This window comes from Portunus trituberculatus, chromosome 29, assembly GCF_017591435.1.
Source record: "Portunus trituberculatus isolate SZX2019 chromosome 29, ASM1759143v1, whole genome shotgun sequence".
Lineage (NCBI taxonomy): Eukaryota > Metazoa > Arthropoda > Malacostraca > Decapoda > Portunidae > Portunus > Portunus trituberculatus.
In genome coordinates, this window is record NC_059283.1 from 7,657,635 (window position 1) to 7,681,957 (window position 24,323).

A 24,323-nucleotide genomic window follows, 5' to 3' on the forward strand; every position below is an offset into this window, starting at 1 on the left:
ACCGGGAAAGCGAGACCACAACCTATATATTGCTAGGTGAATAGGGGATACACATTAAGAGGCTTGCCCATTCGCCTCGCCGCTTTCCGGGACTCGAACTCGGACCCTCTCGATTGTGAGTCGAGCGTGCTAACCACTACACTACGCGGTGTGTGTATTTACCTAGTTGTATTTACCTAGTTGTAGTTTGTAGTTTTACAGGGCCTGGGCTTTATGCTCGTGTGGCTCCGTCTCCATATCTACACTTATCCAATTTCCCTTTAAAACTATGCACACTCGTTGCTGACACCACTTCCTCACTCAAACTGTTCCAAGTCTCAACACATCTTTGCGGGAAACTATATTTTTCAACATCTGTCAGACATCTTCCCTTCCTCAGTTTTTTACTATGCGATCTTGTGCTTCGGATATCATATTCTTCTCTCAGGATTAGTTTCTCATTATCCACTTGATCCATTCCGTTAGTCAATTTATAAACTTGTATCAGATTGCCTCACTCCCTTTTCTGTTCCAGGGTTAGTAGATCCATAGCTTTTAGTCTTTTCTCATATGCCATCCCTTTAAATTCTGGAACCATTCTTGTAGCCATTTTTTTGTAGTCTCCAATTTCTTTATGTGTTTCTTTTTATGAGGGGTCCACACAACTGCATATTCCAATCTAGGTCTTATTTTATCAATTTCTTCATCATTTCTTTGTCCATATCGTGAAATGCTAATCCAATATTCTTTAGCAAATTATATGTGTGTGTGTTTATGAGAGAAAGCCACTGGCCAAGAACAACAAAATATATATTGGCAATTTTCATATAGATGTGTGATAAAATCGTTGAAAAAAAGAAGAAAAAAGGATAAATGTCTTGAAACACCCTTCTTGAAAGAATCCAAGTCATAGATAGGAAAAAATACAAAACCAGGTAACAGAATTCCAGAGTTTACCAAACAAATAGGTGAATGACTGAGAGTACTAGTTAACTCGACACGAGGATGGGAGAAAGAGAGAGTCTTGTGCAGTGAGGGTGGGGAAGGAGGGGAGGCATGCAGGATCAGAAGAGCAATTACCTTGAAAATAGCGGAAGAAAAGACCAAGGAATGCATCATTGCGGCGATGAGAAAGAGGCTGAAGAGAATCTGTTAGAAGAAAGGAATTGATGAGATGAAAAGTTTTTTATTCCATCCTATCTAAAATTGGAGTCAGAGTGGACGCCCCACGAAAACATTGTGAAGCATACTCCATGCACGGCTGGATAACACTTTGTATGGAATGTAAATCCTGGAAAAACATTGGGAAGAACATTTTTGGATTCGGAAAACCCGTGTGGTGAGTGTGCAGCGTACGTCACCACTATGACGTTACAGAGAGCGTGGTGTCTTGGCTGAACTAATGACGCTTCGCTGAACTATTCTTATTTGTCTCTCCTTACGTCGAGGCGTTCTGACGGCCGAAACAAAGATCACCAGCTCAACGTTTTGCCGGAAATCTTAACACATGGGCACTTGTTTTTTCTTACGTACGTTTCTTACATTCGAGGGAATACACGCCAAGGGGAACAAAAATTGTGATGTAAAAAAAAAAATGCCCACTGAGGTGCCGGTTACCAAACAAGTTGATATAGTTAAAAGGGGATTTCATGGATGGTATAGAAGTTACATTTTTTTTTTTTTTTCTTTTTGAGTGAAGAATGTATGTGTAGTTAGATGTATGTAGTTTTGCGTGAAGGAAGAAAGTTTGTCTTTAGAGGGCAGAGAAACGTTCAGTGAGGTCACAGCTGGCTTTGATGATATGTTCACAGCACCCTTTAAAACAGTGCTATTAGACCTCACTGGGAGTAATTATCGTTTCGGCAGGTGTTTACCTCCTCCTGCATGTCGTTCAAGTGAAAAGATGAGACGAAAAAAAGAAGCAGTTTCCGTTTCAGAATGTTTTAATCAGAGGGCAGCTGCTTATATTGCTGGGACACAAAGGTTTCCGGAATATCTTGTTTTCTTGTGATATACACTGAATTCTAATTACCTAACATGACTTGGTTGCACGGCGGCAGGGAAGCCGGCAGCAACTGTAGCTGTGACCTTAGCATTAGGCGATATTTGTTTGCTGCCATACTGTCACGCTTGACCTGACTGTCTGACATTCCATCACCACCCACCAAAATCCCGTTCAAAACACAGTCTGCGGATTAGGCCATCCTACACATTTGATGAGGATATCTTCCCCCATCCTGCACACCACACCACCCTGTGCCAGCTTCAATAACGGGCCCACTTTAGAAGTGTTTGAAAATATGAAAGTGCCATTGTTGCCAAATTTAGAGCATGTTGTATATAATATGGTGTATTACACTGTGTATATATATATATATATATATATATATATATATATATATATATATATATATATATATATATATATATATATATATATATATATATATATATATATGGTTGGAATTGACTCACAGGCTGACGTGACAGGCCCTGGAGGCGGGATAGATTCGGTGGGTTGGGGTGCAGCGGGGTGGGGAGTCGTGGGGGTGTTAGGGCCGGTTTCCTACGCGGTATTCCCGGAGCCCTGGCGATGACGTTGTGGAAGGACAGAAACGTTTCACGTCTACAACACAAGCATTGCATCGTCCGCTTGGCAGCTATCGCTGAAAATAGAAATATATAAAAGATATTACCAAAGAAAGAATCACTCAACACAAATGTTACATTTTTGTTTAAGAAAATTATAAAAGACAAAGTATCAACAATGTAACTAATCAAATAATTATAATAAAAACGTATCTTGGTCACCATGGCCAAGGGTTTTTGTCATATCCGGCGTGCATGTACTACATCTGTATATACATATACAACACTCGCCATCCGCCTTCACTACCACCACAGAGGCACCAGCTGCTCCACCAACACTAGTACTTGTCACGTAAGCCACACTGTTTTGTTGTGAAGTACAACAAGCACTAATGTATTGTGAAGAACACAGCCTGTTTCCATGCAGGTCATTTTCATACATTGGTCACTTACTTTCAGGAACTGTTACTGCTGTCTTAGGCACCTTAATAGTCTCCACGGAACTAGGCAGACCATTGACTAATGTAAAATTTCCAAAAAATCTCAATTATTTTTTTTAATCCAAGAACAAACAAGAATAATTCCAAGATTAAGGAACGATAAACTAACCGACAATTGATATTAAACCAAATTCTAATTTTCCATCCGACATACAGAGGCAAGCGTTTTGTCAGCCTCACCATGACTGGCACTCGCACACCGGTGCAGTGCGGCCACCACCCAGGCCTGCCCTCCGCTCCCATGCCCACGCTCTCCCTCAACACACCCCAATGTCCATTCAACATGCCGCGAACAGTGCCACCGGTATCTCTTGAAACTTCTTATGAGTGATGGTAGGGGATGGCACTGGCATCATGGCACTACCTAGCGGATGATTGCTAAGTTACAATGCGAGGTGCACCCTGTATAGAAGACTAGTAAATGTTGTGATGAATCTAGTCACACGTCGTGTTGGTCAGCGGCTTCCCTCCCCTCTCCTCATGATGACTGATCCCTTATCAATGTATTACACTTTGGTGATAACCTGTCACTCATGTCATGCATTATCTTGTTACCTCAACCGGCATAATCTGTTTCCATTAGAAAGCTTGCGTTGTTTGCTAACTGTAAGAAGTTGAGAATCACATTAATTTCTTTCCATGGCATTTACCCAATGTCCAGGAAGACCTTCAGCGCTGGTGCGGTGCAAAGGTCACCGGAAGGCCTCACCAGTCCACTCACTCTATCCCACTCATGCACGCCCAGGCCTCAGTTACCCAGTGTTCCCTCCATCTCCATTCTTTGTTCTTCCACTATCCTGACAATGTGCCCCCACTCTGCCCCACAGGTCACGTGACTTGCCCTCCCCATCAAGCCTGACCAAACATGTCCATCATGAAAGGTTCCTGTACAACTTGCACACATTGAAAGCTTCCCATTGCTGCAGTGTTAGGATCGAGAACACCATTCATTTGAATGCTTTTTCATGTCTATCTCATCCACAGAGTCAAGAAATGGAGACTTCCAAGCTGTACCAGCTCCTCGATGGACGGGTGGAGGAGAAAAGGGATTCGGATGGAAAGGACGGCTTCAAAATATATCACATCCAATGGGAAGAAACATTTGATGCAGAAGGAGGCTTCAGAGTGTTCTCCATCGGCCAACCCTCTAACCAGCCCACTAAGTGTGTGCTGCTGGTGGGGGTAACAGGAGCAGGAAAGACAACTTTAGTCAGTGGAGTCTTGAACAACTTCCTTGGGGTCAGCTTTGAAGACCCCTTTCGCCTACAAGTGAAAGAGGACACTGGTCGCGAGATGACTCAGAGCCAGACAGACTTCATTACTGTCTACACTATTTACTACAAAGAGGGAATGAAGCACAAGTACAATCTGGTGCTCATTGACTCTCCGGGCCTGGAAGACACAAGAGCAGAAGACCAGCCACGTGACATAACACACCAATTTGAAGAGTTTATAGCGTCAGACCTGGGCGTTGATGATTTGCACTGTGTTGGCCTTGTTGCCAAAGCTACGACAAACAGGGATCTCAAATCTGAAAAGGCTGTACTAGAAGAAATCATTTCACTGCTGGGAGAAGCTGTCCCTGAAATCACTCACATTTTTGCAACCTTTGCTTGTGATGAGCCTTTAGTTGAGGCTGTTGTGAAGAACGCTGGTGTCAAGTATAAAAGCATGTTCCAGTTTGACAACGGCATGCTTTTCTCTCCAACTAGTGCCAAGTCTGACAAGGAACTAGCCTTTTGGTCTTACAGATGGGACAAAATGAGAGAGCATTACGATGCATGGTTTGGAGCATTGACTAAAGCTTTTCCTTTGAGTTTGGAACTCATTAGAGAGAGAAATATTTCGATACATGCAAGAAGAACTTGAAGGCACAGATAGAAAACTTAGCTGCTTCAGTAACAGAGATGGAAATGAATAAGAATGCTTACACCAAATATGAACAGCAAAGAGTTACAAATAAAGACTGGAAGCAGACGAAACGTATAGGCCTTCAAGGAAATCAACAGGCAGTCAACTGTAACTCATGCCAGCAAACTTGTGAAATATTAAGATATGTTAACAATAATAGCAGTGATAATGAAGATAGTGGTCCTAACTTCGGGCAGATGCTTGCCCCTATGTTGGCTTCTGCAACAAATCCCGTAGGAATAATTGCTACAGTAGGAGGTGCCGTCCTAGGAACGATACTTTCTAGGAAGAAGAAGAAGAACAACAAACAAGAAGGACACCAATTGACAAGTGATGCAGTATGTGGAGAGAATGGTTGCTCCCATACCATAAAAGATCATGCCTTAGAATCTATGAAAATACAGACAAACATTGATGAAGACATGAAAAAGCTTTATGAAGAAGCCATCTCAAAGACAGAGGATGCAAAACCTAAAATTATCAAAAGTCAAGAGGAAATCTTGAGCTGCAGCACAACTATTGCCCAAACCACTGTAGAGTTACTAAATCATTCAAAGACAGTAGAGAAGCTGACCAAAAAAAGTTTTCTTTCTATTGATGACCTGCGTTCCCAGCTCAGGAATGAAATATGTCTGGGTGAGCCTGACATCATTCCTCAAGCAACAAAATACATTGCTATTGTTACAGAGGCGATGGCAACACTTGCATCGCTCACTGCTGAAGAAGTCCTTGGCAAGCATGAACTTGTTAAGGAAATGCTACTCAAAGATTATGAAGACTTTTTCCCATAGAACACAGAGACAACACTGGTCAAACGAACCTGTTTTTGTACAATTAGTGAACAAGTGTGTGACTGTTATGTCATTGTCATCAGTTACCCCATCACACTGCATGTCCCGAGTGGAATCCGAACCTTGGATGGGTGAACATTTTATGCTCCAGATGACACTGAAGCTTCCACAGATTACCAGTTAATTTCTTATCATTTCATCACTCACTGATCAATCTATAAAAATTATATCCAGACCACAAGTTATGAGGTGACCGGTATGAAAGCTATTTGACCCAGGCAGTAGCACTGCCCGAGAACTGTCAAGGTTGCCAATAATAGACACCGTCAACAGAAATTAGCCATTCTGAATAATATTCATGTTTGTAGCCAAACTCTGTCGATTCACTTATTCATCCACAGTGAATGCATTGGCAAGTCAGAACACAGCCACACTCAGGCCTCAGCAGTATCTGGAAAAGGGAGAGGCCCCACGGGCCCACAGGCCACCGCAGTGTGGCTGCTCACACAAATGCAATACACTGTCCTCCTCTCAGAGGTAGCCAGGATACATCACTTCACTTCTTACCATGCATATCCAAGACTAGAAAAAACTGAATCAGGCCAAGTGCCTGTAAACGTTCTCTGCTTTTCTTGAATAGTCCACGATAAATGGTGCATTGTAACGTATATCCATAAGTCTTGTGTTTGTTAACTTTAATTTTTTTTTGCGGTAATTGTATGGAAATGATTATTGTATCTTATGTAACAGTACTGTAGTACTTAGAACACACACACACACACACACACACACACACACACACACACACACACACACACACACACACACACACACACATATATATATATATATATATATATATATATATATATATATATATATATATATATATATATATATATATATATATATATATATATATATATATATATATATATATATATATATATATATATATATATATAATAGCATATAATTCTTAGACTCATGATTCTTTGTGGAAATGCAATTAAAACTGCCGCACTTCAAATATCCCGTGTACTTTCCGTATTACATAACAGACATAACAATAAACATGATGAAATTGAGCCATCTATCTGTGCTACACCTATTTCATCTTTAAAAATCCTGTATTCTAAGACATAATATGTAGTGTTCGTACATATGACTCACTGATGAAGTTAAGAAGCAAATAAAGACACAAGCATTAACTGGAACACAAGGCGGATATAATATGATAGTAACAGGAAGCCAGCTGATGTGAGAAAATAAGACGAAAATAGTAATATAAATGACGTCTTAGCTTCTGGGGGCAGTAAATGAGAGAAACACAAAGCTGAGGTGATAGAAACATGTTAGGAAGTAATGAAGAGGCTGGTAACTAAGCAATACTAACCTGGGTGCGTTGATACACGATACAAGATAAGAAGGTAACGTATTGTCTTTAGTTATTGACACTATACAGGTAATATTCTAGTACTTTGGTGTCAATTTGTTACTAGATGTGATTGTTAGTCTTTATAGGTTGGTCTTGTAAATGTCAATGTGTGGGAAGGAAAGGAAAGTCAAGTTCACCAAGTCAAGCAGAATCGGACGCGGAAGCAGAATTTCCCTACTGTCCATCACGTAACACCTCTAGCCTACTGAAGTTAGTCCTGTGGGAGAAATTGTCAAAATGAATACATAAAAAGGTGGTCTTTTTTTGGGGGGCATTGTCATGATAAAGTCTCAGCTAAGTTATGTTAGCTAGGTTAGGTTAGATTAGATTAGGTTATATTTTCCTTCTCACGCCATGTCAGTTGAGTGAGAGTTGCAAAGGGGAACCCTGGAAACAAGGAGTGCTGGAGGGATGACTTTATTAGACCAGTGCCTTTTTTTTTTTATTATTATTATTATCACTCCCTATTCCTTAGAACCTACCAGCTCCTTCACTGACTGTCTGATATAGAAAGGAAAGTTAGCTTATTGAGGTGCGAGTCATTGTAATTTAGTATCACCTCAGACTTCCTCATTAACGCCTCCTATACTGGGACACATTTTTACCTTTAGTTTTGTGTACAACAAGATTATTTTATTGACATTAGGAAGGGTCTATGGAGGTCAGAAGATTAATAGCTAGTCTTCATAATTTCAATCCTCACATAAGTTTCTGAAACTATAAAATCACCAAATAGTAAGCAGTAAGAATAGGGAAATGCATCATGGTACTGACAGGGTTAATGTCATTTGTAGATGTTTTAATTTGTAGATGATATTTCAGTCTCTAAATGATTGAATTTTTAGATGATGTTTTCATTTCCTGATGATGTTTTTCCTTCCTAATATATCTCTTTATCAACAGACACAAAGAATGGAGGCTTCAGAAGTGAACAGATTCCTGGAGGGGCGGATCACCTTTGCCCGGGAGGAAGGTGGACTAAAGATATACCACATTCTCCCATGGCAAGAAAGGGAGGACAGAGAGAGAGGCTTCCGAGCATTCAGCATTGGGGAGCCGTCAGAGCAGCCCAGCCGGTGTGTGTTGCTGCTGGGGGAGACTGGAGCTGGCAAGACCACCTTCATCAATGCTGCCATCAACCACCTCCTGGGAGTGAGAGTGGAGGACCCCTTCCGCCTACAGTTGAAGGAGGAGACAGGAGATGATAGGATGGAGACAGAGAGCCAGACAGACCTGATCACCGCCTACACAGTGTACTACAGAGAGGGGATGAAGCACAGGTACAACTTTGTGCTCATTGACACCCCTGGCCTGGCAGACACGAGGGGCCAGCAGCAGCAGAGTGACACAAGGAACCGTCTGGAGGCATTTCTCACATCAGACTTTGGGGTGGATGACTTGCACTGTGTTGGGCTGGTTGCTAAGGGAAATACAAATAGAGATTTTGATTCCCAGAAGACTTTGCTTAAGGAAATTATTTCACTTTTAGGGGATACTGTTCCTGAAATCACTCATGTTTTTGCAACTTTTGCTGTTGATAAGCCTATTGTAGATGTTGTTATGAAAAATGCTGGAGTTTCTTTCAAAAGCATATTTGAGTTTGATAACGGTGTCCTTTTCTGCCTCCAAACACTGCACACTATGGTTCCCTTGAGATGGAATGTCATGAGTACCCAGTATGAAACCTTCATTGATGCACTGATCAATGCCCCAGCTGTAAGTGTTAACATCCTTAGAGAAAGGAAACTCTTCGACACATGTAAGAAGAATCTTAAAGAAAAGATTGAAAAACTGGCCACTTCAATAGCAGCGATGGAAATTGATAAGAGAATATATATCAAGTATGAGCTACAAGAAGCTAAGAATGAGGGATGGCTGCAGGAGGAAACCATTGAGAAGAAGATATCAGTAGACCTTGAAGATGGCATGCATGCACACAACTGTCACACGTGCCAGCAAACGTGCATCTTTCCCTGCTACAACAGCTCTGGCAGCGGCATTCTGGCCGGCCTGGCTGGTGGGGCAGGCGGGACAGCTGCTGGTGCTGTGATAGGTAACCTCACAACTAATGTGATAACAGCCGCTGCCGCCCGTGCTGCATCAGCCAGGGGCCTTGCAGCATCAGTGGGAAACATGGCAGTGCGTACGCTTGGTGGAGCAATTACAGCATCAGAGGTGGGAGCTGTGGGAGCTGCTGGCACCTCGGCCTCCCTTGCCATTGGTGGTGTGCTGGGCATTGCCGTGGGACTGTTTACCGAGGCCATGTTTAGCAAGATGACAAGCTCATGTGGCGTCGCGGCCGTTGACAATGTGTGTAGTAAGGATGGCTGCACACATCCTCTGCCACAGCACGTTAAAGAAGAAAGAATTATTGTCAGAGAAAGTGAAGTGAATAAGAAAATTGATAAAGATATGAAAGAACTTTATGATGTAGCCACCTCAAAGAAGCTGGATGCAAACGCTAAGATTATTAATGGTAGACAAAAGATATTGGCCTACAGGAGAAGTATTTCTCATATCACTGTAGAGCTGATGTATCATGCAAAGAGGTTAGAAGAGCTCACCTCACAGCATTCTGACTACATAGAAGATGTGACTAGTCAGCTTATCGGTGAAGTCAGACTAGGTGAACCTAACATTATTCCTTGTGCTGTGAAACATATTAACATTTTAAAGAAAGCTATGCAAAAACTTACAGAATATCCAGCTAACCATGTCCTTGGTAAACATGAACTTGTAGAGGAGATGTTAGTAAGTATGTACAGAGATCACTAACAGACAAATAGGTATTGCCAGAACCAAGCTTTAAATACTGAATAGAGACAGACACTCCAGTAAGCAGCAGCAGCAGCAACCTCACACTGGAGGTGTGTGTGAGTGGTATCTCTTAAAGGCAGTCATCATTAACCTGGCAAGGCATCTGTTCTGTAGTGTAGCTTACTGGTGAAAGGTCACAAAACTCATCTTGGAAGTCAGTTTTCATGACAGTTTCATGGTGAGAGACACCACTCTCTTTAACCCTAGCAGAGCTACACAGTGGTCATAGCTATACAGTTTGCTGAATCACTTATGAACATTTTATGTTGGGATGTATATTATATATTAATAAAACAACTTTCTGAGCATGTGTTTATTCGTACTTTACATAGATAAAGAAGCCATGGCACTGCACAATGGCTGCAGGTATTCTTTTCTAAAAGTGAGACTTGGTATGTGTCTTCTACCATAACATATGTCATCTTTTTCATTCTATCAGTATTATGTACAGTCTGGCCCAGAGCAGTGCTGGGACCCATTCAAACATGTCCATTCCTGCTACATATCTCCCTAACAGTGAAGGTGTTGCACAGATGTAGTAGTGATAAGGTTCATTGCAGACAGCTGTTTGTGTTGGCAAATGGTGAATAACACCAAGCTAAGCTCATATAGGATAAGTCCAGTAGGGAGGAGCATTCAGAGCTGTGTGGTGTTGCACTGGCTTACAGTGTTACAATCCAAGAAAGAATGAGAGGAAGTAAGATGGCCAAATGTGCAAGGAGAAGTGCAAGTTGTTGTTAATAAAGAGGAATTATCAAAAGAGCGAGCAGTCAGCCAGACTAAGTAGCCAAAGACAATAGTTCCATCCAAACACAAGACACAAGGAGGTTCAGTGTAATATCCCATTCATCAGCAGCAGATAAAGGACCAGAACCAATAAAGCTCAATCCTAGTGAGAGGCAAGAGACACAAGCAGATGGACTCAGGGCAGGCAGAGCCGGTAGCGGATGATGAGCAGCTCACCCACAAAGGCCAGGATGGCAAGGACTGAGCCACCCAGCATGAGTAGCATGGTGCCAAACAAGTCCTGCAGGTTGAGGGGGCGCAGTGGCTGCTGGGCGTATGGATTGACTGTGCAGAAAGTTTGAGGCCAAAATTGTTTCTTCCATGCATCCATTAAGCCAGATTGAATGAGCTGAAGTATTCTGCAATGCATATCATAGTAGGAAAGGCTGTTAATTATTCTGATATTACATGCAACTGCTGGCTAATGATGATTGTCTTTTAGAGGCAGTACTGTTTCCTGAGGGTAAATGGATCTGTATCTTAATCTGTGAACACTGCCCAGACTCCATCTTGAGGTGAAAGTTTCCCATTGAGCCAACACTGACTGAACAAAAGCAACCCATTCAAGGGGATACTGAACCTTTCAGAATCAACAGGACCAAGGGGAAGTAGTTAGAATAGCAAGGCTTGGCTCCTCAGAGACATTATCACCTCCAACTTAATTATGTACTTTCAAAAGTTTTCCAATTTGCCTTGTATGGAAAATAGAAGTAAAGAGAGTACTAAACTTTGTTACCAAGTTCATGATTTTGCCAGTCCTTTCATGAACACTTTCTTGTCCTCAACTTCAATTAGAAGTCAATCTACCTTGATCACAGATGCCATCCACTCAGCTACAACATGTAGAATATTCCTTTTGTTTACTATGAAAGGAGCAACAGCAAAACAAATTCATATCTTCACATTTCAAAGCATTATCTGTCAACAGGCAGCCACAAAAGACTTACTCGTAGCTGAAGGCATCCCGGTAAGGGGAGCCTTGCTGCAGGATGATGCCAAAACGTGTGTAGAAGAAGGGGTCCCTCACCACAGTCATTCGACACTCCCCATGCAGTGCCAAGTCATCAGCCACCGCAAACTCCAGCCATGAGTTATCCTAGGGTGACATACTTGAGTTGCCTCCATGGATGCTTCAACAAATGCCTCCTAATCCACTAACAGGAGTAATTCAGTGCTAATCTAGTGGACACTTTTAGTGTTGTGTTACAGAAGAGGGAAAGATGAGAGAGGAAGCTATATTTGAGTTGCTTGGATTGTTTGTCAAATACTACAACTCATTAATCACTATCATATATGTCAAGGAATATTTCAGCACTTGTTAAAGAAAATGCAATGTGACTTCTGAGAAAATATTGCCAGAAGGCCAAAAGTTTTAAAGGCCAAGGATAATGACACACAGGATGAAGTGCTATGTCCACAGTAAACAGTTGCTTCACAAATAACTAATGCAAAAGATTTCAATCTGCAGGAACGAATATCACTGCAAGTAAACTCTATTTATCTATATACCAATCCCAGACAAAGCACCACACAGACACACACACATACAAGAAATACAAGAGGGTTTGAGTAACTATATAAATTTGTTTGGAGATGATGCGAAGCTTTTGAGAGTATCAATAAGGAACATTCGTGAATGTATGGAATTGCAGAAAGATACTGGCAAGATCTGGAACTGGGGCCAAAGTAGAAATTAGAATTTAATACCAGGAAATGCCATGTAATGGAAATGGGTAAAAGTAATAGAAGACTTATGATTTTTTTTTTTTTTTTTTTATGTCCTAGCCTATAGTGCCTGTAGGTAACTTCCAGAGTATTGGAAGCGCTGTTAAGCTTTCATTCATTAGTGGCACAGGCAGTTTTATTAGGGCCCATATCACCAGCCAAGTGCATCTTTGGTGTAACCACCTAGAACCTGGGTATCATGGTGACATGTTGGTAACTTTCAACCACTTGACAAATGGCAAAGTTTCAAGTCCATACTCAGTGGGATTTGAACCTACGCATGGACATCTGCCCAATCCCACGCTCACCACCTGAGAGTGATTATACGAGACACCCTGACTCCAGAAAGACACATATATGGACTATTTGCTTAAAAATGCAAGACACTAACTAACATCAGGGTGGTGTTCAATTACATGGATAAGAGTATGATGAAAAAGATAATAACCACTATGATAATTAAGACCTAGATTGGAATATGCAGCAGTGGTATGATCACCACACTGGCAGAAAGACATAAAAAAACTAGGAGGAATCCAACTGACTGCTACAAACATGATCCCAGAAATAAGAGATCTTCCCTATGAAGAACGACTGAAGGAAATGAAATTACTAACCTTGAAGGATAGACAGGAAAAAGGGAACCTAACAACGATGTATAAGTTAGTAAACTGTATGAAAAGATAGACAGACAAGACCTAGTAACACTGATGGAGGATGAAGAGAGACAAACAAGAGGACATTCCAAATATATCATGAAAAATCAGTGTCTGAGGAACATTAAGAAGTTCAATTTTCCACATAGGACGGTGGACATCTGGAATAGATTAGATGATGATAATGTAACAGCAGAAAGGGTGCACAAATTTAAGGAAAAGTTTGATTATGTAGATATGAAGACAGGTCATTATGAGCCTCATTCAAACCCTGTAACATAGAACTAGTAAATACAACTAAATAAATACACACACACTTACACACACACAACCTAATTGATGCTAGAATGAAGGAAGTGAAACATGAAAACGAAGAAGTACAGAAGTCCTTCAAAGAGATAATGAAAAAGCAAGAAGAAGAAAATAAAGTAATTACACAGAGTGAAATGGTTAAGGCTTTGAAGGAAAATGAGTATGTGGTGAGAGATATTGCTGAAAAGAAAAAAATGAGTGATCATAACAGGTTTAAGAGAGGAAACTAACAGGAATTGGCAAGATATGAGGGATAAGGAAAATGAGAGGATAAAGTTTTTACTGAATAAGATCTCCAAGGAGGCCGAATGCCTATATGCTGAGATAGAGGAAAGTGTGAGACTAGGAGCTTATGAAGAAGGCAAGAGTAGACCATTAAAATTGAAATTAAAGTCTCAGGTGGCAGCTGAGGCCTTACTGAGGAGGGCCTGGAAACTTAAAGACTACGAGGAAACCAAAACAATTTACATAAGAAGAAATATGACACAGGAGGAAAGAATGAAAATGAGAGAGCTTGTAACTGAAGTGAGAGAGAAGAATGAGGAAAGAACTGAGGAGGAAAAGACCAAGTTTTTTTGGAGGATGAGAAATGGGAGGCTGAAGAAGTGGTGGATAAAACAGACGGAATAGACAGTACACAGACTGAAACATGGAAGAAAGAGATTAGGAATGGAATTCAAGTGACATACACGAATATAGATGGATTTCTGTCTAAAAGGCTAGAATGTATGGATTACCTAAGAAACAGTGAACCGGACATAATGTGTGTGGTGGAAACAAAGTTAAGGCCCAAAATAAAGCTAGATTGGTTTGATGTAAAACACTACAAAGTATGGAGAAATGATAGAAAGAATAAAGGAGGTGGTGGTATAATGGTTTTTACTAAAAAAGATCTGATAGTGAAGGAGGTGAACTTTAGTAAGAGAAATGAGGAAGTGATAAGTATGCTTATAACAGATGGTAAGAGGGACATTAATATTATAACAGTATACATACCACCCAGAACCAGTGCTTGGAACTATGAACAGTATCAAATGGTGATGAGAAATACTCTAGACAGAATGAAGCAGGAACTCACCAGAAAGGATAGAGTGATGATAGTCGGGACTTTAATTGTAAGGAAATAGTGTGGGAAGACTACAAAGTGGTGAATGGTGGTGAGTGGGCAGAGGAATTGTTAAAGGTAGCAACAAATAACTTGATGACACAGTGGGTGAGATCACCAACAAGGTGCAGGGGACAGGATGTTGCAGCGAGGTTGGATTTGGTATTTACCAGGGGCATCTCCCTAAAAGAGGAAATTGAACATGAATGTCCCTTGGGAAAAGCGACCATGATGTCCTAAGATTTGAGCTGGATACGGAATTAAGCATGGAAAAGAGTGTGGAGTACAAGGAGGAAAAATTAAATTATGTCAGGGCAAATTATAACCATATAAGAGAGTTCTTTAATGAAATTGACTGGTCTGTGGTATACCAGGAAGTGGATATGCAATTGAAATATGATAAATTTATGGATTTATATAACTGTGCTGTGAAGAAGTTTGTGCCATATCACAGAAAGAGGACTTTAAATAATAAACAGTGGTTTAATAGAAATTGTGAAGAAGCAAAAAAGAACAAAGAAAAGGCATGGAAGAAACTTAAGAAAAACAGTGATGTATTATCAAGAGAAGTCTACAAAACAGCAAGGAATAGATATGTTGAAGTAAGGAGAACAGCACAAAAGGAATATGAACAGATAGTGGTGGAAAACTGTGATAGTGACCCTAAAATGTTTTACAAATTCATAAATGGAAAACTAAATAAAAGGGAAGCAATAGAAAAAGTGAAAAATGGGGAAGAAGTATATGAGGATGCTAGAGATATAGCTGAAATATTGAACAACAACTTTTGCAAAGTGTTTACAAAGGAGGAGCATTTTACAGGAGAAAGGCCTACGGAAATAAAGCAAATGCAGGACATCATGGTTACTAAAGAAGATATAAGGAAAATTATAAGTAACTTAGATATTAATAAATCAATGGGGCCTGATGGCATATCTGGGAGGTTGCTGAAAGAATGTAAGGATCAATTGTTGAACCCCATATTTGATATTGTGGAAACCTCCATACGAACAGGAATAGTCCCGAAAGAGTGGAAAAGAGCTGACATTGTGCCTATATATAAGAATGGTAGTAGAATGGAACCATTAAATTACAGACCAGTATCGTTGACTAGTATATTGTGCAAGGTATGTGAAGAAGTAATTAAAGCAAAGTGGAGTGAGTATCTAGAAAGTGAAAACATTCTGAGTGAAAGGCAGTTTGGTTTCAGAAAAGGAAGATCATGCGTATCCAATTTATTATGTTTTTATTCAAGAGTGACTGACATACTACAACATAGAGAGGGATGGGTGGATGCTATTTACCTGGACTTGAGAAAGGCCTTTGATAAAGTGCCACACAATAGACTGATGTGGAAACTAGCAAAATGGATGGAAAATTACTTAGTGGGAAGAGAAATGCGAACAGTGGTGAAAGGAAAGAAGTCCGAGTGGAAAAAGGTAACCAGTGGAGTTCCACAAGGGTCAGTGCTTGGTCCCATCATGTTTTTTATTTATGTTAATGATATGCCAGTAGGAATTGACAGTTACATGAATATGTTTGCGGACGATACTAAAATTGTGAGGAAAGTACATAATGTGAAAGATTGTAACAAGTTACAGGAAGATCTTGATCAAATATATTAGTGGAGTAAAGAGTGGCAGATGTTATGAAAATGCGAAGTAGATACAGACTAAACAAGGATTACAGGCTGGGAGATGAGAAAATTGAAGAGACCAATGAGGAGAAAGACTAGGAGTAACCGTGCAAAACACTCTGTCACCGGAGAAACACATTAACAAGATATTTGGGAAAACATATAATATGCTTCAAAATATTGGTCTTGCATTCCACTACCTAGATGAAGGAATGATGAAGAAGATACTATGCACTTTAATAAGACCCCAGTTAGAATATGCAGCTTGTGTCTGGTCACCACACATGAAGAAAAATGTGAAGAAGGTGGAAAGGGTACAGAGGCTGGCAACAAGGATGGTACCAGGACTCAGGAGTTAGACTATGAGGAAAGACTGAGGAACTGGGGCTGACCACATTAGAAGAGAGAAGAACAATGGGAGACATGATAACTATGTATAAATTGGTGAACAAGATTGACATATTGGACAGAGAATTGATAAAGGTGACCACAAGTAATCATCTCCGAGGACATGGAAAAAACTAATAAAAGACATCTGTCTAAATGACGTGAGAAAGTACAGTTTCCCGCATCGTAGTATTGATAAGTGGAATAAACTGAGCAGTGATGTCGTTGACGCGGTGTGTGTCAATCAGATGAAAGAGAGATATGACAGGAGTGGACAAGGAGACAGGACACAGAGAGCTTAGCTCGGGCCCTGTAATACACAAATAGGTAAATACAAATAGGTAAATACACACACACACACACACACACACACACACACACACACACACACACACACACACACACACACACACACACACACACACACACACGGTAGCTCAGTGGTTAGAGCGCTGGCTTCACAAGCCAGAGGACTGGGGTTCAATTCCCCAGCCGGGTGGAGATATTTGGGTGTGTCTCCTTTCACGTAGCCCTGTTCACCTAGCAGTGAGTAGGTACGGGATGTAAATCGAGGAGTTGTGACCTTGTTGTCCCGGTGTGTGGTGTGTGCCTGGTCTCAGACCTATCCGAAGATCGGAAATAATGAGCTCTGAGCTCATTCCGTAGGGTAACGTCTGGCTGACTCGTCAGAGACTGCAGCAGATCAAACAGTGAATTACACACACACACAGCTGGGTGGAGATATTTGGGTGTGTCTCCTTTCACGTGTAGCCCCTGTTCACCTAGCAGTGAGTAGGTACAGGATGTAAAGAGAGGAGTTGTGACCTTGTTGTCCCGGTGTGTGGTGTGTGCCTGGTCTCAGGCCTATCCGAAGATCAGAAATAATGAGCTCTGAGCTCGTTCCGTAGGGTAACGCCTGGCTGTCTCGTCAGAGACTGCAGCAGATCAAACAGTGAAACACACAGCCCGGTAGCTCAATGGTTAGAGCGCTGGCTTCACAAGCCAGAGGACCGGGGTTCGATTCCCCGGCCGGGTGGAGATATTTGGGTGTGTCTCCTTTCACATGTAGCCCCTGTTCACCTAGCAGTGAGTAGGTACGGGATGTAAATCGAGGAGTTGTGACCTTGTTGTCCCGGTGTGTGGTGTGTGCCTGGTCTCAGGCCTATCCGAAGATCGGAAATAATGAGCTCTGAGCTCGTTCCGTAGGGTAACATCTGGCTGTCTCGTCAGAGACTGCAGCAGATCAAACAGTGAAACACACACACACACACACACACACACACACACACACACACACACACACACACACACACACACACACACACACACACACAGAATGGATCAAGTGGATAATGAGAAACTGATCCTGAGAGAAGAATATGACATTCAAAGCACAAGATCACATAGTAAAAAACTAAGGAAGGGAAGATGTCTGAGAGATGTTTAACAATATAGTTTCTCACAAAGATGTGTTGAGACTTGGAACAGTTTGAGTGAGGAAGGGGAGTCAGCAATGAGTGTGCATAGTTTTAAAGAAAAATTGGATAAGTGTAGATATGGAGACAGGGCCACATGAGCATAAAGCCCAGGCCCTGTAAAACTACAACTAGGTAAATACAACTAGGTAAATACACACACACACACACACACACACACACACACACACACACACACACACACACACACACACACACACACACATCATTCACACTCTTAGCCCTGTCAGTCCCTGGTGGAGAGGAATAGTCACAAATGAACTTACTTGACTCCACTATCAAAAAGTAAAGAGTCAGTTGTTCTTTACTCACCTCAAAATATGCAAACTTCTTGGAACGCACAGCTGTCACACCTTCCTCAAAGCTGTAGACAAGGAGGCCTGGGTTGTCCTTGTGCAGCTGTCCAACCTTGCCAAACAGTGTGTCTGGTGCTGAAAACTGATCACAGGGATTAACTATGTGACATATCATGGCTAAAGCAGGTTTTTTTCTTTATGCAGGAGGGGAAAGCCAGCCAAGGGCAACAAAAAAAAAAGCCCACTTAGGTGCTAGCCCCCTACAGGTCCAATAGAGTTAGCCAAAAGATAGAGACAATTGTTTTGAAACCTCCCTCCTAAATGAAGTCAAGTCATAGGAAGTTGGAAATACAGAAGCAGGCAGAGAGTTCCAGAGTTTGCCAGAGAAAAGTATGGAAGATTGAGAGTATTGGTTAACACTCAGAATAGGGGTGAAAGGAAGAAGCAAGATTACAACTATGCTACACTTGTGGAGAACTTGTATGAATATTACATCCATTCCACAATTTCCCTGGATTTATTGCATCATTATGCCCACACAGAAAACTAATTGGGGAATATAGAGCAGTTTGTACTTTGAATTTAGTAGTAGCACCATAAAAAAAAAAAAAAACTACAATATACACCAGGACAAAAGTAATGTGCACTGAGCAAAGCCTTCAGTGAAATAATGGATGCCCAACACTAAAAGAAAGTCAACCAAACAAAAAGAGAACTCAGATTTAGAACACCTACACCTGCATTACCTTGAACACTTCCTCCATTGCTGAGTTAGCCAGGTAGGTCCAGAGTAACTTGCGAGACTCCACTAGGTCCTTCAGAGACTTGACCGGCGGCTCCGTGAAGCGAACAGTGAGGGAGGAGATGAGTTTGCTGCTATAGGAGGCCACCAACACCACACAGAATACCCACCACCACGCCACCAGCATCCTAATGGGTCCTGTCTGGGGCTGCTTGTTGGCTGCCAAGGATAGGTAGTGTGTAGATAGCTAGAGGCTTAGTGGGCAGGTAGAGGACAGGATGAGAGGTAGCACTGATATGCATGGTGAGGGAAGGAAGAGGAATTACTGAAGTATTAGAGATGACAAGATATGCAACCACCAACAGTATGAGTAATGAATAAAAAAAAAATATGTGAGGAAAATAAGTTAAAATATCAAACAGAAAGGGTCATATTGTCTTTATGTCACCATTATTGCTGTCACTATCACTTAAAAAATGCATTGATTATACTGAGCTTGCAACTTTTCTACTCTGACCACCACTTACCCTGCTGAACCAAACACCCAAAAGTGTCAAAGACATAGAGGGAAAATGAATAAGTTTTGCAGGATTTCTTGGCAGGATAGAGGATGCCCCTGTCCCCCCAGATCCTGGATAACACCCATGCCAGGATCCCCACCACCAGTGTGGACACCATCACCAAGGACCATACCTGGGTGTGCAGTAAGAACCAGGTGATGCCAGAGAGAGAGGGAGAGAGAATACATGTATGAACACAAGACAAAACATGATAACAAGATGCAATAAATTTAATAACACACACACACACACACACACACATAAGTGTAGATATGGAGACTGGGCCACACGAGCATAAAGCCCAGGCCCTGTAAAACTACAACTAGGTAAAATACACACACACACACACAAAGACCATTCACACTTATAATAATAATAATAATAATAATAATAATAATAATAACAACAACAACAACAACAACAACAACAACAACAACAACAACAACAACAACAACAACAACAATAATAATAATATTAATAATAAGCAGGGAGCTTAAAAATTTGATTTTGGTAAGCGTTGGGAGGTGAAATAATCGAAGTGTAAACTCACTCACACATACACAGGCATTCTGAATAAACTTTAAATCGGAATAATTAAACCTGGATTAAAATCATCAGATGAAGGAACAAAAGACATTAACATTACTATTACAAAGCAGCCACGTTTATTTCAGCGTTGGGAAGTTGGAATAATAAAGAACATACATGCAAAATCACCCCCCCCCCCACACAACACACACAGGCACTCTGAATAACCTTTAAACTTGAATAATGGAGCCTGGCGCAGCACTTCGGCCAGCCAGTGAGCCTATCAACTTACCAGGCCGGCGAAGGGGAAGAGATAAGCCGTGAGGTCGACCGTGACAATGGACTCTGGAATGAGAATGTCCCAAGGCTCATAGTCGAATGGCATGGTGAAGTCAATGGCCTTCTCTCGCGCCTCTGTGATCGAAGTGGGCCCCAGCGCCATCTCCACTTCCTGGCGGCGAGTGGCGAGGTAACACAAACAAGAATCTAAAACTATCTGCCGGGATTCTTCCACTGGTAAACACACTTATCGGAACACAAGAGCCACACCAAACCGAAAGCAGGAACCGTATTTTGGAACGCTCGTGGCTTTCATAACGGAAGATCTTCAAGGGCCACGGAAATTGTTGTTCCGGTTCTCAAGATTGTTTTACTCAAAGAAGCGAAACTATCAGTAACATCACGAAGACATTCAGGAACACTTTACTTCAGCAGAACATAATAACTGAGGTTAGAGGAATGTGCGTACTGTGTGCCAGTTTTGGGGCGTTTGCCACTAATTTTACCAGCAGCTAATCACGGTATAATAAAAAGGAATCACTAGCTCATCCCTGCACTTATCCCAGCAGCCTCACACTTCCAATCCTACATTAACTTTTTATAGCTATGTAAGGCAGAACTGAAAGCTCAACATAAACTAGCCATGCAAAACAAGATGGCCAACTTGCTACCGCCTTCCGCCCCTGCACTACTACTTACCCTCCTGTGCACCTCGCCCACCATCCCTGTCCACCACCCATTCTCCTGCAGTGACCCCCACTGGTCATCATCCGGCAGCTTGAGGACGTACCTGCACCAGTGAAACCATTGACAGACACTACAAACACACCGCAAATAAATACCATTAAAAGGAAATAAGGAAATTCTCAGTATACTCAAGTCCTCTTCAAATGGTAAGACGATATCAAAACAGATACCATTGGAGAAAGGAATCCAAAGCTCAAACAGACGCGGAAAGTGCATTCCCAGCCACACCTGTGCTGGGGTAGGGAATTCTCACCACCCACTCACGAGAAGTTGTAGGTCGCGGCGAAGCTGTCGAGAACGTTCAGCAGGATACCCGTGGCCTTAGCGATGATCCTGCCCTTCTTCACCAGGGTCACGTAGGGCGGCCGCTGCAGGGAAAGAGGACAGGAATTCTCAGGAAGCACACTATAGGAGATAACATGAAGAAAAAAGTAGGGATTTGCATTCTTTAGAGAGGGCGCATGATAAGAGAGTAATAACAAGATACAAGGAAAAACACGGAAGAAAAAAAGAGAGATGATAGAAGATAGACGAGAAGAAAGATGAATGGATGATATCGGTGTCCAACATATTTGATAGACGTCTTTAGGTGATGTGAGGGACATAACGAGGCAAAAGAGACAGTAATCAGGATAGGACAATGAATGATGAGTTTAAGACTAGTAGCTATATTCAAAAAGAGAGAGGAAAGTCTTGGTTTTCAAATGAATTAGTAAATGAATGGAGTAGACTCAGTAACCATACAAGTTGTTACCGCTTATTGATAAGGGAGCTTTAAAATATTAGATAAATAAATAAATGATAATTGGAAATCGGTATGTATAATTTTTTTTCAAATTAGGCCTAATAATTTTTTTACAGTTTCTCTTTTATCTTATATTTCAATGCAAAGTGGAATGAAAACAGCAATGTACCCAAGACAGTTAATTGCGGAGTCTGTGAAAGAAGGCGAGAGCTGAAAAATGAAAGAAAAGTAATGAAAACAACTTGCCTACACGCTGAAACTTCCACGCGTACTATTGGGAACACACTAACCCGAGTGACGGACGCTTAAAACTGTGTGTGTGTGTGTGTGTGTGTGTGTGTGTGTGTGTGTGTGTGTGTGTGTGACTTCTTTACCTGAGGATTGATACTTTTCCACGCTCTCAAAATAGCTTACCTGTTTTCCGTTATTTATTTATTTATTTATTCATGCATTTTTTACACCAGTTCACTTTCCCCAACAGTCTCAGTGGGCCTTTGTGTTTAATCGTATATGTTTCCCTCGGCCAGCTTTCCCCTCACATTGAATAAAGAGTACTGAAGACAACTTACGTGCTTCATGGAGACCGTCATCACAGTTCCACTCAGCACATCACGAGCCCTTGATTTAAGTCTCTGGTTGTAGAACTTCGCTTCCTCCTCCTCCTCCTCCTCCTCTTTCAGCTTGACTAACACCTGGCGCTTCACCCTCTTCTGAAGCCACGACGTCTTGTTCCTGAGAGAGAGAGAGAGAGAGAGAGAGAGAGAGAGAGAGAGAGAGAGAGAGAGAGAACGTGTTACTGTTACTGGTTTGTGAATATCATAGCAACTTACCTTTCTTTATATAGTCAATGCTCTAAGTTCGTGAAATTATTCGTAATGAGTCAGCCCATTAGTCAACTCGTGAAAATAACACAAAAAAAAACGAGGATTTCCGTCATCACCAACTAGAAAGAACAATACTGTCAATAACGAATATTTTTTTATACATTCATTTCCCGTGTGTGTGTGTGTGTGTGTGTGTGTGTGTGTGTGTGTGTGTGTGTGTGTGTCAAGGTAATCATGCATCCAGTATCGCCAATCGGGGGACGAGAATCTTGCGTCAGTCAGTCGGTCAGTTACCCATCAGGCAATCGCTCCGTGTTGGCAACAGTTGCACCCTGACGGAATGTTGATTAAACTGACCCCGCCTCCCCCTCCCACCCTCTCTTCTACGACACACGCACACGAGAGAGAGAGAGAGAGAGAGAGAGAGAGAGAGAGAGAGAGAGAGTCGTAAATACAATGTAACACGCCTCATCTCACCACGTTCCTCTCCTCTCCGAATGTTTAGTCAATGAGAAAAGAGAGACAGACAAAAATTCAGCTTAAGCATTCAACTTGAGCGGAGCGGGAGTCAGTGTGTGTATCCTGTGTTTTTATTTACCCTGAGGTATTGTTGCGGCTGGGGAGGACTCTGGGAAAAGGAGAAGAGGAGGAGGAGGAGGAGGAGGAGGAGGACAGGGAGGAAGAGGGCATTGGCAGCAGATCGATCCTGTATCTCCTCGTCCTTATTGGTTCCTTCCCCTCAGCGATTGCTTTCACCCACAGCCTGATGTCGGAAGTGTCCAGCCTCGCCTCTTTGTGTCCCCCAGCACACGTTGGAAAGCCGGCCTGCTGTAATTCCTGCAGGGGAGAGGATAGAGTGAGAGGAGGGAGTACATCAAAGGGCCTATGCTTGGCGGCATCGGTAGGGAAAGCAGGGAGAGACAGAGACGAGTAATGGCTCCCTCGTGTTCAGTGTTGGCTCGCGGCATCACAGTGAGCCTCGGCATCATCTGCCCACGATAACATGAATGCGTTATGTGTCTCTGACCTTGAAAGGAGGACGGTCCGCAGATCCCGGGGCGGCGGGAACCCCGCGACATCTCTCTCCGACCAGCTGTAGGCTCAGGACGGGCACCTCATCAGCCAGGCGCGGGACGTAGGCGTCGGTGCAGCATCCAATCACAACCACCACGCCCGCCACGCCGCCGCCACTGCCACCGCCCACCGCTGCGAGGAACAGCGCCTCTGCTGGTGAGCGGGGATTAAATTTTATGCTTAGCTGGAGAGACCAGAGAAAGAATGCCTTTGTTAATCACTTAGAAAAGTAATAAGTATTCTCTTAAATTCCTGATTTATCTCCTGCTTGAGGTACAAGTGTTGTTAGTCCGAATTCCGCTGCCCCGCTGTCCCGCCGCTAGCTGTTCCGCTGCCCGCTGCCCTGTTGCCTCGTTGCCCCGCTGCCCGCTGCCTTGCTGCTCGGCGCGGCACTCTGCAT

The 24,323-nt window shown here is 42.1% G+C and overlaps 3 protein-coding genes across 7 annotated transcripts in view; 2 read left to right on the plus strand and 1 right to left on the minus strand.

Moving 5' to 3' along the window:
- Nucleotides 1-2,791: 2,791 nt before the first annotated feature.
- Nucleotides 2,792-5,045, plus strand: LOC123510590. Its single transcript, XM_045265871.1, has 2 exons — nucleotides 2,792-2,920; nucleotides 4,053-5,045. Exons 1-2 carry the CDS (start codon nucleotides 2,792-2,794, stop codon nucleotides 4,935-4,937), a joined length of 1,014 nt encoding a protein of 337 aa, XP_045121806.1. The 3' UTR covers nucleotides 4,938-5,045.
- Nucleotides 5,046-7,001: 1,956 nt separating this feature from the next.
- LOC123510628 lies at nucleotides 7,002-10,330 on the plus strand. Of its 3 annotated transcripts, none has more exons than XM_045265916.1 (2): nucleotides 7,002-7,200; nucleotides 8,112-10,330. In XM_045265916.1, exon 2 carries the CDS (start codon nucleotides 8,121-8,123, stop codon nucleotides 9,981-9,983), a length of 1,863 nt encoding a protein of 620 aa, XP_045121851.1. In that variant the 5' UTR covers nucleotides 7,002-7,200; nucleotides 8,112-8,120; the 3' UTR covers nucleotides 9,984-10,330. The 3 variants fall into 3 exon arrangements, with proteins under 3 accessions (XP_045121851.1, XP_045121852.1, XP_045121853.1); XM_045265917.1 differs by having other exon boundaries at nucleotides 7,004-7,170; XM_045265918.1 differs by lacking the exon at nucleotides 7,002-7,200 and adding an exon at nucleotides 7,301-7,418.
- Nucleotides 10,324-24,323, minus strand: part of LOC123510627 (probable glutamate receptor) — a 63,121-nt gene continuing 49,121 nt past the window's right edge. For 2 of the 3 annotated variants that reach the window (XM_045265913.1, XM_045265912.1), the window contains exons 5-15: nucleotides 23,877-24,076; nucleotides 23,448-23,686; nucleotides 22,595-22,757; nucleotides 21,545-21,648; nucleotides 21,233-21,323; nucleotides 20,547-20,705; nucleotides 19,694-19,859; nucleotides 19,171-19,385; nucleotides 18,441-18,566; nucleotides 11,759-11,907; nucleotides 10,324-11,170 (exon numbers count right to left, since the gene is read on the minus strand). In XM_045265913.1, coding sequence (XP_045121848.1) covers nucleotides 10,948-11,170; nucleotides 11,759-11,907; nucleotides 18,441-18,566; nucleotides 19,171-19,385; nucleotides 19,694-19,859; nucleotides 20,547-20,705; nucleotides 21,233-21,323; nucleotides 21,545-21,648; nucleotides 22,595-22,757; nucleotides 23,448-23,686; nucleotides 23,877-24,076 — 1,835 coding nt within the window. In that variant the 3' untranslated portion in view covers nucleotides 10,324-10,947. Of the gene's footprint in view, nucleotides 11,645-11,758; nucleotides 11,908-18,440; nucleotides 18,567-19,170; nucleotides 19,386-19,693; nucleotides 19,860-20,546; nucleotides 20,706-21,232; nucleotides 21,324-21,544; nucleotides 21,649-22,594; nucleotides 22,758-23,447; nucleotides 23,687-23,876; nucleotides 24,077-24,323 lie in introns of all 3 variants that reach the window. The other variant, XM_045265914.1, reaches the window with a different exon arrangement.

What these genes read in the sequence shown, in the direction of transcription:
- LOC123510628 (XM_045265916.1), top strand. Translation starts at nt 8,121, where the DNA reads ATGGAGGCTTCAGAAGTGAACAGATTCCTGGAGGGGCGGATCACCTTT.
- LOC123510590 (XM_045265871.1), top strand. Translation starts at nt 2,792, where the DNA reads ATGGCCAAGGGTTTTTGTCATATCCGGCGTGCATGTACTACATCTGTA. An exon ending in CCAACACTAGTACTTGTCAC is followed by an intron (nt 2,921 to 4,052) that starts GTAAGCCACACT and finishes TCTCATCCACAG; the next exon opens with AGTCAAGAAATGGAGACTTC.